The following is a 15,356-nucleotide window of genomic DNA, read 5'->3' as shown; positions in this document are numbered from 1 at the left end:
TTTCTGAAAGGTCACCTGGCAGCACCTGAGATGAAAACATGGTGAGTATAAGAAGCAATGTTATGCCCTAGCTGGTTTGGCTCAGTGGATGGAGCATCAGCCTGTGGACTGAAGGGTCCCAGGTTCGATTCTGGTCAAGGACACATGCCCAGGTTGCGGGCTTGATCCCCAGTTGGGGGCGTGCAGGAGGTAACCAATCGATTCTCTCTCATCATTGATGTTTCTATCTCTCTCTCCCTCTCCCTTCCTCTCTGAAATCAATAAAAATATATTTTTTTTAAAAAAGCAATGTTATATTCATAATGGCAATAATTTAGAAGGTAAATGGAACTTGGATAATGGATCTCACAACCTAATTAGATGCCTGACAATAGTAGAAAAGTCAAGTCAAAATATATAAATCTTGCCATGCTATTACTACCTGTTTTAATAAAATAAAGACCTGGACTTAAGTAGCATTTTAAAGACTGGAAGAAAGCTAGTATTCAAGAAAATGCTATCAGATCAGAGGCAGGATACTATAGAGAAAAGGGATAGTAACTTAATGTGAAAATCTTAGAGCTTATAAGGAAGGATTAGGATTATTAGTCTTGGCTCTGTATGATATGAACTAGTTACATAACCTTTAACCTATTAACTGCCACGCGTCCAAAACAGAAACATCCCCACACACGATATTTTGAATTTAATTAAAAAAAAAATCATCTGACTCTGGAGTTGAATAAAGGATGTCATCTTCTTATGAGGTGCTTGGTTCGATTATTTCTTCATCTGATGCCATTTATGAGGATTGAATTTTATTTGCACAATATAATATATTACAACAATAAATTAATAAAATCATGACAATTTTCAATTCTACGGAAATATCAACAAAATTTGATACGAAATAAAAATAAACAGTCAACACAAAAAGCCTCAAAAACAATAAATTTTGTTGACGCTCCAAAGACAAAATCTGTAAAAAAATAATGAAGAATGCGCACCATGTTTACCATTTTAGGTGTGAAATTTACAATAACACAAACAAATCTCAAGTGTCGCAATGAACAAAAAAAATCTCAAGTGTCGCAGTGTTCATCTCTTGTGCGTCTGAGTGCGGCCCTATATGTCGATATTGGAATTTCTTCCATATGCACTGGAATACATACGAAATTAAGTTATCAGAATTTTCTTTACAAACCCAGAGATGTCACTAACAAGCCTGATTTTAAAATTGGTCGACCAGAGTTGATATGCAAAGTTTGCGTCTACAGACGCTTATGGCGTACAGGGGGTTAGTTATTCTCTAACATTCAGTTGCGATGTTTAAGCTGGCAAAGGACAACTGATTTCTCAGAGTAACATGTAGCAAAAAAAAAAAAAAAAAAGGAACAAGGCTGCTCAGAGCCCGCCAGCCACGGTCTCCGGCGCTAGCTACGCCGCTGCCGCTGTCACTATGGCCCACTACAAAGCCGCCAACTCAAAGCATGAGCAATTCCAGAGGTACTTGGAGAAGTCAGGAGTGCTGGACACGCTGACCAAGGGATTGGTAGCCTTATATGAAGAACCAGAGAAACCTAATGGTGCTTTGGATTTTTTAAAGCATCACTTAGGAGTTGCTACCCCAGAAAATCCAGAAATAGAGCTGCTTCGTCTAGAATTGGCAGAAATGAAAGAGAAATATGAAGCTATTGTAGAAGAAAATAAAAAACTGAAAGCAAAGCTTGCTCAGTATGAACCTCCTCAGGAGAAGCGTGCTGAACAGGATTCTTCTCAGTTGAAAAGACAATGAAAAATGTTTTGTAAAACTTGAATAGTTTGTATAGTATATAATCTTTTCTGAACAGATGCTATAGAACTTTTATATATATATATATATATATATATATATATATATATATATATGTATGTTAAATTCACCTATCACACTTTAACTGTTATAAACACATCCTATCTAATAAAAGAGAAACATGGTAATTGGCGTACGACCGCTAACCTTCCCATTGGCTAATCAGTGAGATATGCAAATTAACTGCCAGCCAAGATGGCAGCCAGCAGCCAGGCAGCTTGAAACTAACATGAGGCTTGCTTGCTTCAGTGACGGAGGACTCCAACATTCCCCACCTTCCTTGCCGTTCCCCGCCTGCCTTGCCGGCCTCTGAGCTTGCAGTTTAAGAAACATTGTAACAGATATAGAAGCTAAACAAAACCCCAGAAACCTGCTTTCAGCTAGCCGGGATCTCAGAGCTGGAGTTGATACAGAGTTTCGATTATAGAACCGAAACAAACCAGATACCTTCTTTCAGGAGCAGAGGCCTAAGAGCTGGAGCCTCAGAGCTAAAGCTGGCCCAGAATAAAAAAAAAAAAAGAAAAAAGGAGCAGTTGGGAGGTTCAGTCCCAACCTGAAAACAGCCCTCAGCCCCTCACCCAGACTGGCCAGGCACCCCAGTGGGGACCCCCACCCTGAAGGGTGTGTGACCAGCAGCAAACAGCCATCATCCCCTCACCCAGGCTGGCCAGGCACCCCAGTGGGGACCCCCACCCTGATCCAGGACACCCTTCAGCGCAAACCAGCCAGCCCCCACCCATGCACCAGGCCTCTATTCTATATAGTAAAAGGGTAATATGCCTCCTGGCACTGGGATCAGCGTGACAGGGGGCAGCGCCCAGACCCCCTGATCGCACTGTGGCTCTGTGACAGGGGGTGGGGCCACAACCTCTCTATCGGCCCTGCTCTGATCCTGACAGGAGAAGGTGCCTCAACCCCATGATCGGCCCTGCTCTGTGCCGGGTAGGGGGAGTTCCCCAACCCCCTGATCACCCTGCGGCTCTGTGTATGACAGGGTGTGGCGCCCCAACCCCCCCCCCCCCCGCCCCACCCCATGGGCCCTGCTCTGTGACGGGGTAGAGCCATAACCTCCCCATCGGCCCTGCTCTGTGCCTGATAGGGGGAGTTCCCCAACCCCCTGATCACCCTGTGGCTCTGTGTGTGACAGGGTGCGGCGCCCCAACCCTCCCCCCCCGCCCCACCCCATGGGCCCTGCTCTGTGACGGGGTAGAGCCATAACCTCGCCATCGGCCCTGCCCTGGGTCTGACAGGGGCAGCGCCCCAACCCCCTGATCCGCCCTGCTGTGTGTGTGACAGGGGGCAGTGCCCCAACTCCCCTATCGACCCTACTCTGTGAGTGACAGGGGGGAGCTCCTCAACCCCCTGATGGGCCCTGCTCTGTGTGTGACAGGGGGGAGCTCCCCAATCCCCTGATCGGCCTGCTCTGTGAGTGACAGGGTACGGAGTCCCAACCCCCCTGATGGGCCCTGCTCTGTGCGTGACAGGGGCCAGCGCCCCAACCCCGATTGGCCCTGCTCTGTGCGTGACAGGGGGTGGCGCCGCAACCTCCCCATCGACCGTGCCTTGAGTGTGACAGGGGGCGGTGCCACAACCCCCCAATCAGCCCTACCCTGAGCGTGACTGAGGGTGGCATCGCAACCTCCCAATCCGCCCTGCTCTGTGCATGACAGGGGGCGACACTCCAATTCCCCAATCGGCCCTGCTCTGAGCCCGACCAGGGGCTGCACCTAGGGATTAGGCCTGCCCTCTGCCACCCAGGAGCAGGCCTAAGCCAGCAGGTCGTTATCTCCCGAGAGGTCCCAGACTGCGAGAGGGCACAGGCCAGGCTGAGGGAACCCCCCCCCCCCCCGAGTGCACAAATTTTTGTGCACCCGGCTTCTAGTAGTCTTATAATCACCAATAAAAACTCAATATAATCTTCTTTGGGTCTTAAAAGCAGGAGTATCCAAAGTGAATCCTGAAAAAAATCTAAACACAGACTTCTGATTCATCACCTTAAAAGACATTCTGTTTACCAGTCTAAGAATGATGGCACTGGTTGTATTTTAGCTGAGGACGGTTAGCATGGAACTGTTCCTTGGTTTAGTTAAGGATATGAGCACAGGTACAGTCATTCTTTAAAATGAAGATGACATTGTTTATGTTCTCCGTAGGCAGCTGGAGAGATGTGTGTCACATGAGATGCTTTTGCGTGGGTTCTAATGAATCTTTTGCTCACTTATATAATGCAGAATAAATAACTCTTCTTTGCCACCACTTTGCTTTAGATAACTGTGTGTGCCAGTTTCAACTCTGACACCACGTTTTCCTTCTATGCATTCATGCCCTATTTGATAATGTTACCTTGCTTGCTACTTGCACATTGGCTTTCCTGTGTTGATTTTCAATTTACTATAATAGCAGTTACCCTGTTGTAACTTATATAACATTAAACAGGACCACACTGTTCCCCTGCCTTACTTAGTTGCTCAGTTGAGCACAGAACAGAGGCAATATAAAATGCTGGATTCATTCACAAGCTGGGATGAGAAGGAGAATAAGCCATATATAAAGGAAAATTATAGTTTGCTGGTATAATTATATAGTGCTTTTTTCTCTCAAAATATTCTTCTAGCCTTGAATTCATTTTATCTTCATTATCCCTGTGAAGTAGGTAGGACAAGTATGAGGGGAGGTTGGGTGCTGAATTTTTAGGCCAAAGACTGATATTAATACAAATTATTTACTAACTGTAGAACCTTGGGTACATCAATTAACTGCTCTGAAATTCACTTTCCACATCTGTTACTTGAGAATAATATCTGTGCTGCCTACCTCACAGGGTTGTTGTGAAGGTCAAGTGGAATGTGTGTGAAAGATTTGTAAATGGTAAAGCACTATATTCTTGGGGGGGGGGGGGGAGGAACAAAATACAGACAAAGCTCATGAGAAGATCAGAGGGGAGAAAATCGGCAGTGAGCTCTTGTACTAGTCAGGAAAAGCAGGTATGAAACAATTTGGAAATGGTAACTTTTGGACAACTGTATGTGGACTTGTTATGGTTTGGCAAATCAACCTTGAACAGTCAGGTGCCCAGGACCTTGGTCTGCCATTATTTTCAGAAGTAGAGAAGCCAACACAAGATTATGAGTAGAAGCTTAACTAAGTTTGAAATTGCTCCTACTTCCTCCCTGATTTGAATAGCAGTGAGTTGCAGCAAATCTCTGCTTGTATTTTCTGATGAAAATATTAAGATTTCAAGTCACAAATGGGGAAAGGTGACGCAAGAGCAGACCAGGACATGATCTCAGGCTTTGCAGCTCCCACCTGAGCCAGCCAGGGAGCGCTCTAGTTCTGAATAAAGGGCTAATGTCATTCTCCTCAGTTCACTGAAGATGGGTGTATCTTAATCTTCCATATACTCTCAGTGCTTGGCATGTGTTAAATGCTCAGTAAATGTTTATCAACCTGAACATCACCATGCTTGCAGACCTTGATTTCTTAGAGAAAACACCACACACATAATTTTCAATAATGTCAGAAATGGATTACTTTTTTCCAAACTGCTCATTTTATACAATCCTCCTGAATTATGAAAATAAAAATTAATTATTAGGCAGGATTTTCATGTTCAGTGACAAGGAAAAAATAAACTACTTACCCAAAAGCAACATAAAATCATTTTCAGTGATCAACATCTGCATCCTCAAACTGTCCAGCAACCGTGGGTGTAGTGTCTACCTCCATCCCATCTGAAGAAAAAGAAATTGACCACTGAACAAAGTCTACAGAGCACTTTAATCAGGAAAAGATTCAGCTTCTACTTTGACCAGAAGGAAGCTAGTGCCCTCTGTTGGTAAGAGTTGCTATTTCTATTCTGAAAATTCAAGTATAAAGAAACACATTGAGAAAGAAAAATGCCACCTGTGGATTTAGGCTAAAGTTAAAATGAGTCTAAACACTTAACATTTACTTTGTAAATTCTCAGTCTCAACACTAACATAACGTAGGAATTTCCAAACACAGTTACAATTGTTCACTCTTCACAGAACTGTGCTAGAAATTTCTGTACAACTTTTTTTTTTTTAAAGTATAAAGTCCTATCCTCACAGAGCTTTGACATAATTCAATAGACAAGACAAAGTAAAGCAAGGTTCTCACTTTTCCTATTTATCTCATCTCATTTTTTTAAAGGGAGAGGAGGTTAGGACAAGTAAAGAAAAGCCCTCTGGAAAGAGCTGTCCACACTTACTGTCTCCACTTCCTCAACTCAGCTTCCATTTACCCAACTCTCCAGCCCACAATATGGCTTCTGCCTGCTGCGCCCTGGCACTGCACCATCTGGACACCAGCAGGGCACAAAAATGTAACATGTATCTAAATTAACTCATCATCTTTCCACACAGAAAATGCTTCTTTCCTGTCTTGCTAAAGGATACCTCTTACATGCCTAATTCAAAAACTCCCACCACAGCTCTTAACTTCTGTTGATTCTATCTTTTGAATATCTCCCAAATCTGTTAAGTTTTTTTGACATTCCATGCTACTACCTAATTTGAGCCACTACCTCTCATCTAACTAAAGACTTAAGTTACTTAACAGGGTTTCTCTTCTTTCCTCCAGTATTTCCCTCTGCAACTAATTTTTCATAGCATAGCCAGAGAAACACTAATCAAACTAAAAATTTTCCATGGCTTCCCACAGACCTAAGCATAAGGTTGAAACTCTTTAACAGAGCTTCAAGTTCCTTATTTATCTGTTGCTATAACTACCCTTCACTCTCTGAGTTGCAGACATAATGAACTACTTTCAGTTCTCAGTTAGCACATGGATGACCCTTTTACCTGTCTCTCTCCCCAACCTGTATGCCATCCCTCTTCACCAGGGTCATTTTTATTCATCTTCCAGATCATGGTTTAGATGTAACTTATTCCATGAAGTGTGATTTTCTCCCTGACTATCCAGGCTGGATGAAGGGTCCAGCCTCTGATTCCACAGCTATTCAAGCTTCCCCTGTATCTCAACGCTATACCACAATGAACTGTAACGGCCCAATAATTTTATTTTGCTCTCCTCTAAAATTGATACGAAGATAATAACTTCATCTCTCTTGGGCACTGCCATATTCTCTATACCTGGCACAGTAGCTAAAAAACAAAACAAAAACATTTAACATAAGCACACAAAGCATGGAAATGTCACTGGTAGATAGTACATATGCTTAAATAGCAAAAAGACTGAAATTACTAAAACAGAACTCAGGTGTTCCCACCACAAACATAGACACCAAAAGATAACTATGCATGGAGATGGGATTTAGTTTGATATAGTAATCGTTTCACTATGTATGTATATCAAAACATATTATATATCTTAAATATATACAATTTTTATTTTAAAATTTTACAAATAAATTTTTCTAAAATAAGGTCAAATTGACTAAATAAATAAATGTCAAAAAGAGTGATAAACTTCAGGAGTTTAGAAGATGGGGAATGGTATCCAGTGGTCGGCAAACCGTGGCTCGCGAGCCACATGTGGCTCTTTGGCCCCGAGTGTGGCTCTTCCACAAAATACTGGCTCTTCCACAAAATACCGACTTCTGCACATGAGCCACAAAGTTTCAATCGCACTGTACGTGCACGCCTGCACATGATATTTTGTGGAAGAGCCACACTTAAGGGGCCAAAGAGCCGCATGTGGCTTGCGAGCCGTGGTTTGCCAACCACGGGTATAGGCTAAAGTTTTATATACAAGTAACGGTAACTCTCAATATGCTAATAAGACTTAGAAATAAAAGTTCCAAAAAATCTCACTTTAGCAAAGTGTTTGAGATCTTAAAATCAACTTGTTACAAAGCATTAAATAAGGGATTTTACAATTAAAAAAAAAAAACCCTTCAATGATGAAAGGCTTTTCTATGGTCAGGAGCACTCTCCAATCACTATAATAAAAAGGTAACATCTTGCATTCTTTCAACTAAGAGTTTGGTAGGGCACTAGAAATCATCTGAGCCATCTCACCCTAAAGCCTATTTTAGAGATTTATTGGCCAATGCTTAAAATGGAGAGGAGACACAAGGAATAACACAGCCTAAATTTTCTAAACTAAAATATCCCAGAACTTCAAGATCCCTAGGTCAATGTGCTATGTGTACAGAGATGTTGATCACAGCATTATGAAAGAAACTTAAATGTACCAATAAAACAGCGGTTCTCAACCTGTGGGTTGCGACCCCTGAAAATACATCCTGCATATCAGATATTTACATTAAGATTCATAACAGTAGCAAAATTACAGTTATGAAGTAGCAACTAAAATAATTTTATGGTTGGGGGGTCACCACAACATGAGGAATTGTATTAAGGGGTCGCAGCATTAGGAAGGTTGAGAAGCACTGCAATAAAAGAAAAAGATACTAACACTTTAATATTCTATGTCACCAAAAATTAAAAGCATTAAAATTCTGTAGCAACGCAAAATATTAACATACTAGAGGCCTGGCGCATGAAAATTCATGCACTGGAGGGGAGGGGGTCCCCTCAGCCTGGCCTGCCCCCTCTCACAGTCCAGGAGCCCTCAGGGGTGGGAGGCCACCTGGCGATCAGGGGAAGGCGATACCCCCATCACACCTCTGCTGCTGCCACTGCTGGCAGCGCAAGCCTCGGCCAGCCCTAGTTACCTGCGCCTCGGGCCAGCCCTGGGCAGCTGGGGTGCTGAGGGGACTGGGGGACTCCGGAGGCAGGCGCGCGGAGCGGCCATCTGCCGCCCCTGTGGGGCTGAGGGGACTGGGCACCACCATCTGTGGCTGTGGGCACTGCCATCTTTGAGGGCATGGCAGTCAATTAGCATATTCCCTCCTTACTGGCTGTGGATACCACCATCTTTGAGGTCAGGCCATTCAATTAGCATAGTCCCTCCTTACTGGCTGTGGGCGCCTCCATCTTTAAGGGCGTGGCAGTCCATTAGCATATTCCTCCTTATTGGCTGTGGGCGCCATCTTTTGTGACAATGTGAGGGTCAATTAGCATATTCCGTCTTTATTAGATAGGATATTAAACACATGCAAGATACAAGAAGTGCTTATAACAGTGCTTGGTATATTACTTTTGCAGATTAGCTCATTTAATCCTCTCACCACTTATTAGCTACTAGAGGCCTGATGCACAAAATTCGTGCAAGGGGCTCGGCCCTCACAGCCCCAAGCCCCAGCTGCTGCCACCCTCTGCAGGGCAATCGATGGGGGTAGCCCCAGCTGCCTCGCAACCCCACGGCCCCACCCCCCACCTACAGGTCATTAAGGAAGGTCGTTCCGGAAGGTGTCCCACTGTCCAGTATAATTAGCATATTAGCTCTTTATTATATAGGATTTGGCATGAAGCACGCTTTGTGACCTTTTTGTGTCTGAGTTTCTTCATGTGTAAAATGGAGATCATAACACATCTGCCATAAAGGGTTCTTGGAAGGGACTATCTGAGTAAATATTTGTCATGTGCTTAAATCAGGGGCTGGCACATAAGAACACCATCGAAATGTTTTATTGAGGGTAGTAGGAACAAGACTAGAAATATTTAAGGCAAAAACAGGGTTTTCTCCTCAGAATAACAAGTTTGAACTTTATATGGTGAGCATCAGGCAACCACTAGAGGAGATATCTTTATATAGGGGTAACAGAGTGTTCTCAGATTAATATGGCGCAGTGAGCTGGAGGAAGGGATGGTGGGGGCAAAATATGTACTACGTAAATCCAGAATGAGAAGAAAAGGGCTTAAGTTTGGAAGATAACAGTAGTAATAACAAGGAGATCTAAAAGTAATTTAAAAGAAAAATCCATGGAACTCAGTACTGGATTGGATAAGGGAATAAATGGTAAAGGCTGAATCAAAGTATTTCAAGAATCTAATTTAATTAGGATACTTAGGAAAGGGAACTGTATAATAGAAAAAATATTTACAAAGAAGCTTATAAATATGAGACAGCTAAAACATAAACATTTTAAAGCCACTTGTTTAAGGCCCAGATGTTGGTCACAGAAAGAGAACCCAAGTTTCTTAAATGCTGCCTTGGCCTTTAAATCAATTGACTATACTAGTTTTGCACATCATCATGTAGGAATTCATTTTAAAAATAAAGATGGCAGCATCAATGCATGCATACACACATATACACATAAGGAAACAAACAAAAAGACTGGAAAGATATGCAACAGAAAATTTATATATGTTTTCAATTAGAATTGTACTTGATTTTTCATTTCTCCTTTACCTGTGCCCCCCGCCCCCCCCCCCCCCACAATATTTTCAATTTGAAAAATTGTAGCTAGGAAAGAAAGTTTTAAAAAATTTACACAAGTATTCCCATTCTATGTAATTCTACATTTGCTTCCTACACTATAAAGTTAATTCTGAGATTTCTCTTAGTTTCCAAAAGAACCTATATATGGCCTGGCTGTGTAGCTCAGTGGTTGAGCATTGACCCATGAACCAAGAGGTCACCAGTTCAATTCCCAGTCAGGGCATATGCCCAGGTTGCAGGCTTGATCCCCATTAAGGATGTTTCTATTTCTCTATCCCTCTCCCTTCCTCTAAAAAAAAATCAATAAAAACATATTTAAGCCCTGGATGGTTTGGCTCAGTGAATAGAGCATTGGCCTGCGGACTAAAGAGTCCAAGGTTCGATTCTGGCCAAGGACACATGCCCGGGTTGTGGGCATGCAGGAGGCGGCCAATCAATGATTCTTATCATTGATGATTTTCGCTCTCTCTCTCCCTTCCTCTCTGAAATCAATAAAAAATGAAAAAAAATTTAAAAAAACATATTTAAAAGAAAAAAAGAACATATATATGTCTCTCCATAGCTGACCTTGTTGCCTAAGTGAATATCTAACTGTTCACACTGATGAGAAAGAAGGATACTTACCTTCATAATCTCTTATTGAATCTTCTGTCCGGACTCCAGCCATGTTATACTGGCTGCTCACAGACTGAGAAAGCATTCCTTCTAATCTCTCCAATGTGGCCTGGCCTTCGGCCGTTAAATGGGATAATCCTTCTTCATAGGTGTAAAATGTAGGGATGTCCCCCTGCCCTTGTTCTAAACAAATAAAAGACTTTTTAGCTATTATAACACAATGAGGGGAAGAATAAATACTCAATAATGCATTTACTGAAGACAAGGCACAGTGAAAAAAGGCTTCCTGGAAAATACTTTTCAACGTTCATTTAACACACACATATAGGCCATCTGTTGAAAAAGAGAGATCAAGAAAATGCCCATCTAGAATGAGAAGGGATTACAAGAGATAGTGAGTCATGAACAGCAATTCCCAAAGAATCAAATGTCCAAGAACTAGAAGGAAAAGAGGGTGTTCCTGAGGCCAGATGGTCTTATGTTATTCAAAGGTAGAAAATATATAGATGAGTGCAAATTAATTTGCCATTAATTGGCACTGAAGGTTTTTTCCTTATTCAAATAGATGCTACTTGAAAAAAAAAAAGAAAGAAATTCTGGAAAATGCAAAAAGTATTTTTAAGAAAGAAGCATCCAAAAAAATCTTAGCTAAGATGAGGATGTGTTTAGATAGCCTATCTAATAAAAGAGTAATATGCAAATTGACTATCACTCCAACACACAAGATGGCCACCCCCATGTGGACACAAGATGGCCGGCAGGGGAAGGCAGTTGTGGGTGATCAGGCCTCCAGGGGAGGGCAGTTGGGGGGAACCAGACCTGCAGGGGAGGGCAGTTAGGGGCAATTGGGCTGGCAGGGGAGCAGTTAGGCATCGATCAGGCTGGCAGGGAGTGGTTAGGGGATGATCAGACTGACAGGCAGAAGTGGTTAGGGGCAATCAGGTAGGCAGGCAAGCCAGCAGTCCTGGATTGTGAGGGATCCCAGATTGGAGAGGGTGCAGGCTGGGCTGAGGGACACACACACACACACACACACACACACACAAACACACACACGCATGAATTTCGTGCACCGGGCCTCTATATAAAAGAAAATGCCACCCTCCTGAGTGGGACCCCATAGTAACTCCTGTGTGGAGGGTCCCTCGACTTGCCCCAGCCCCACCCTCTCCTTCAGCCATGTTGACGGCAGCGGCAGAGAAGATAGGAACTTGCAGCCCATTTCTCACTGGAGAGGAAAACATGTCACCTGGCTTTGCAGAGAAGGTTCCACCTTATGCTCATACTACATTATCTTCACCATGTGCTAGGATATCACTTAAAAGGACAAACAATGTAAAACACTTGAATGAGCTTGTATTATAACATCAATATTATTCAGAGTATCTGCTTTCCAGGCTGAAGTGATTCATTATTCTAGTCTGTTTTAGTCCTTTGTAATTTGTGGTAATTATGCTTTTCTTTTTAATACAAAAAAAAATGTATAAAAATAAAAACTTGAAAAGGCAAAAAAAAGAAAGAAAATGCCAGAAATTAGCTTGTCTCAGGCCAAGAAGTAAACATTCATGGAGGAAAGGTTTCTGCATAGCCAGACTGGTACACAGGTCAAGACCATGGGGAAAAGAGAATAGCAGGCATTCGAGTCACAAGACTCTCTCTACCAAGCTACTGACTGCATTCTGGTCTGAGAAAGGGAAAATACCTTTAAATAAATAAGGTCTGTTCTGGGAAAAAGAAGTAACTTTGGCAGTGAGTTGTCTAAAGGGATGTGTTAAATAAAAATGTAGATGATACAGGTTTTAAGTGATAAAGGAAGAAGTTTTGTTCCCTGGTAGCAGCTACATAAACTTAAAAAGATTCTCCTGACTACCCACTTTCCTAGCTACCATTTTCTTTCCTTCTACTGATCTCTATCCATTCTTTTCACCCTAATAATCTCTATTTTTCCCATCTAGCTTGGAAAGCCCATAAATGCTTCCATTTTGGCTTAGACATGAATTATGGCATTCACTTTCATTATAACAGAATCATATTATACTGGTATTTATCAGAGATATAAAGATTTATGGCCTGGCCAACATGGCTCAGTGGTTGAGCATCAACCAGAAGGTCACAGTTTGATTAATGGTAGGGGCTGAATCCTGTGTGGGGTGTGCAGGAGGCAATTGATCAATGGTTCTCTCTCATCATTGATGTTTCTATCTCTCTCCCTCTCCCTTCCTCTCTGAAATCAATAAAAATATGTTTAAAAATCTAAAATCCTACCCCTTACTACAAATAAATGCTTAAAATGAAAGACACACACACACACACACACACACACACACTTTAAAAAAACTTATTTCACTAACCATGTGCTTCCACATCATATTCTTCTCCATCGTAATCATCTGAATCTTCATCCTCAGGATCTGGATGCAAAGCCTGGCATTCACACATTGCAGTGAACATTGCCTCCACTGAACAAGAAAATTAAATTATAATTAATATTTCTTCTTGGCCAATGTGCAATTAAAATTTAATTAAATAACCAACAGTGCAAATAAATTTAATGGGTAAACAAGAGATATGCTAGGGTCACAATATTCACAAAACCTGCCAAATTCAAGGTGAATCAATCTTGAAAAGTGATTCATGGCAGTTATGTCACAAAATAGTAAGAGTTCATTTCAAGATATTATTGAGCTCTCTTCATGCCTGGTTGGACTTTCTGAGGAAAAGAGTCAGAGAATCCTGGTCAGACTGCTAGTATCAGAGTGAAGCCCCTCACCGTTAAAAGGGCTTATCCTGACATCTCCCACTTTGGAACTGCCATGACTCCTCTGCCCTCCATCCGGTGAGAATCTCACAATCATAAATTATGTTTCACAGTTTATACAAATAACCAGATCCCTCCTTTCGCAAAGCACACGAAAGAATATGGTGGCCACTATACATTCACTATCTTTTTTATTCCCATTCTGTGTAATTGTACATTTGCTTCTTATACTATAAAGTTAATTCATTATCTTTATTATAATGAATGTATAGATATCTGGATCTCAATGATATTATAGATGCTAAAATGAAGAAAAAGCAGACGGAGGTAATGAGGGTAAAAGTGTGTGTGTCAACGGGGAATACCTGGTATGTAAGGAGAAAAGAATCAATTCTATAGAACACTCACAAGCTGATTTATCACTAGGCACAAATCTAAATTCAGCAATAGGTTCAACATCATCATCACTGTCTTCCTCTTCTTCATCAGTAACAGATTCTTTTGATTCTTCTATAAAGGGGATAAAAATAACTTTTTAATGATGTTGCTTGTTTTGGAAAAAAGCCTAAAAGAATTTCTTAAAGGATGCTTATTGATCTACCTAAATACTACAATTTCAATTTTTACTTCAAATTACAAGAACACAGTTATTTTAGAACTAAAAACACTCTGGGATAGTCTCTCTGGTCTAGTCACCCTGTACTTCACTAAGCCCTAGGGATTCCAAGTCCCCTCGGGTGATGGCAGAGGTGAGGAAACACAGTCAGGCCTCTAATAAGTACAGTTTTCCAATGCCATCAAGAACAACCTACAGATGAGAATCGAAGCCCATAAAAGTTAACTGACCCAACAAATAAATTAACAAAGTCTGTATGCAAGAAAAAATACAAAAAGAACATACATATGCTGCTGGTGGAAGTGGAAATTGCTACAACCACTCTGGAAATGCTATTACCCAGCAATTCCTGGTCTAAATACATATTGTGTGCACAAGGAGTTTGTACACAAATATATGTTTATTAAAGTACTATATGTTGCCCGGACGATGCAGCTCAATGGTTGAGCATTGACCTATGAACTAGGAGGTCAAGGTTCAGTTCCTGGTCAGGGCACTTGGGCTCAATATCCCCAGTGTGGGGCATGCAGGAGGCAGCTGATTAATGACTCTCTCTCATCATTGATGTCTCTATCTCTCTCTTCCTCTTTATTCCTCTCTGAAATCAATAAAAAATAAATTAATAAAATGAACAGATGTAATTTATATGTATCAAAATATATTTTAAAAGATAATCATCCAACAACTATACTGTACACCTAAAACTAATACAAAATAATGTTGAATGTAAACTGTAATTGAAAAGTAAAACTTAAAAAATCATTTAAAAAGACCTGGCTGGTGTGGCTCAGTTGCTTAGAGCATTGTCCTGTACACCAAAAGGTGGTGGATTCGATTCCCAGTTGGAGCACATGCGGGAGGCAACTAACTGATGTTTCTCTCTCTCACTTGCTCCCTTCCACTCTCTAAAATCAATAAAAAGCATATCCTCGAGAAAAAAAAATATATATATAAATAAAAAATAAAATATAGCCCTGAAAAGTTTGGCTCAGGGAATAGAGCGTCGGCCTGCAGGCTCAAGGGTCCCAGGTTAGGTTCCGGTCAAGGGCATGTACCTTGGTTGCGGGCACATCCCCAGTAGGGGGTGTGCAGAAGGCAGCTGATCGATGTTTCTCTCTCATCGATGTTTCTAGCTCCCTATGCCCCTCCCTTCCTCTCTGTAAAAAAAAAAATCAATAAAATATATAAAAAAAATAATAAAACAGTGAAAAAGGTAGTTGCAGAATATACATAATGCTACTTACATTAAAACTTTAAACATA

General features: G+C 41.5%; 2 protein-coding genes across 4 annotated transcripts in view; one reads left to right on the top strand and one right to left on the bottom strand.

The window, feature by feature from the left end:
* CLNS1A (chloride nucleotide-sensitive channel 1A) overlaps positions 1-15,356 on the bottom strand; it is a 34,033-nt gene that overhangs the window by 3,724 nt on the left and 14,953 nt on the right. For 2 of the 3 annotated variants that reach the window (XM_059708359.1, XM_059708361.1), the window contains 4 exons: positions 13,887-13,988; positions 13,072-13,179; positions 10,730-10,903; positions 5,472-5,562 (listed from right to left, as the gene is read on the bottom strand). In XM_059708359.1, coding sequence (XP_059564342.1) covers positions 5,495-5,562; positions 10,730-10,903; positions 13,072-13,179; positions 13,887-13,988 — 452 coding nt within the window. In that variant the 3' untranslated portion in view covers positions 5,472-5,494. Of the gene's footprint in view, positions 1-5,471; positions 5,683-10,729; positions 10,904-13,071; positions 13,180-13,886; positions 13,989-15,356 lie in introns of those variants that run through there. The other variant, XM_059708360.1, reaches the window with a different exon arrangement.
* LOC132240765 (c-Myc-binding protein-like) lies at positions 1,385-1,855 on the top strand. Its single transcript, XM_059708366.1, has one exon. It carries the CDS (start codon positions 1,439-1,441, stop codon positions 1,772-1,774), a length of 336 nt encoding a protein of 111 aa, XP_059564349.1. The 5' UTR covers positions 1,385-1,438; the 3' UTR covers positions 1,775-1,855.

Source organism: Myotis daubentonii, chromosome 9, assembly GCF_963259705.1.
Source record: "Myotis daubentonii chromosome 9, mMyoDau2.1, whole genome shotgun sequence".
Taxonomy (NCBI): domain Eukaryota; kingdom Metazoa; phylum Chordata; class Mammalia; order Chiroptera; family Vespertilionidae; genus Myotis; species Myotis daubentonii.
The sequence above is the reverse complement of the archived record's forward strand: the minus strand, read 5'-3'. Positions and strand labels throughout refer to the sequence as shown.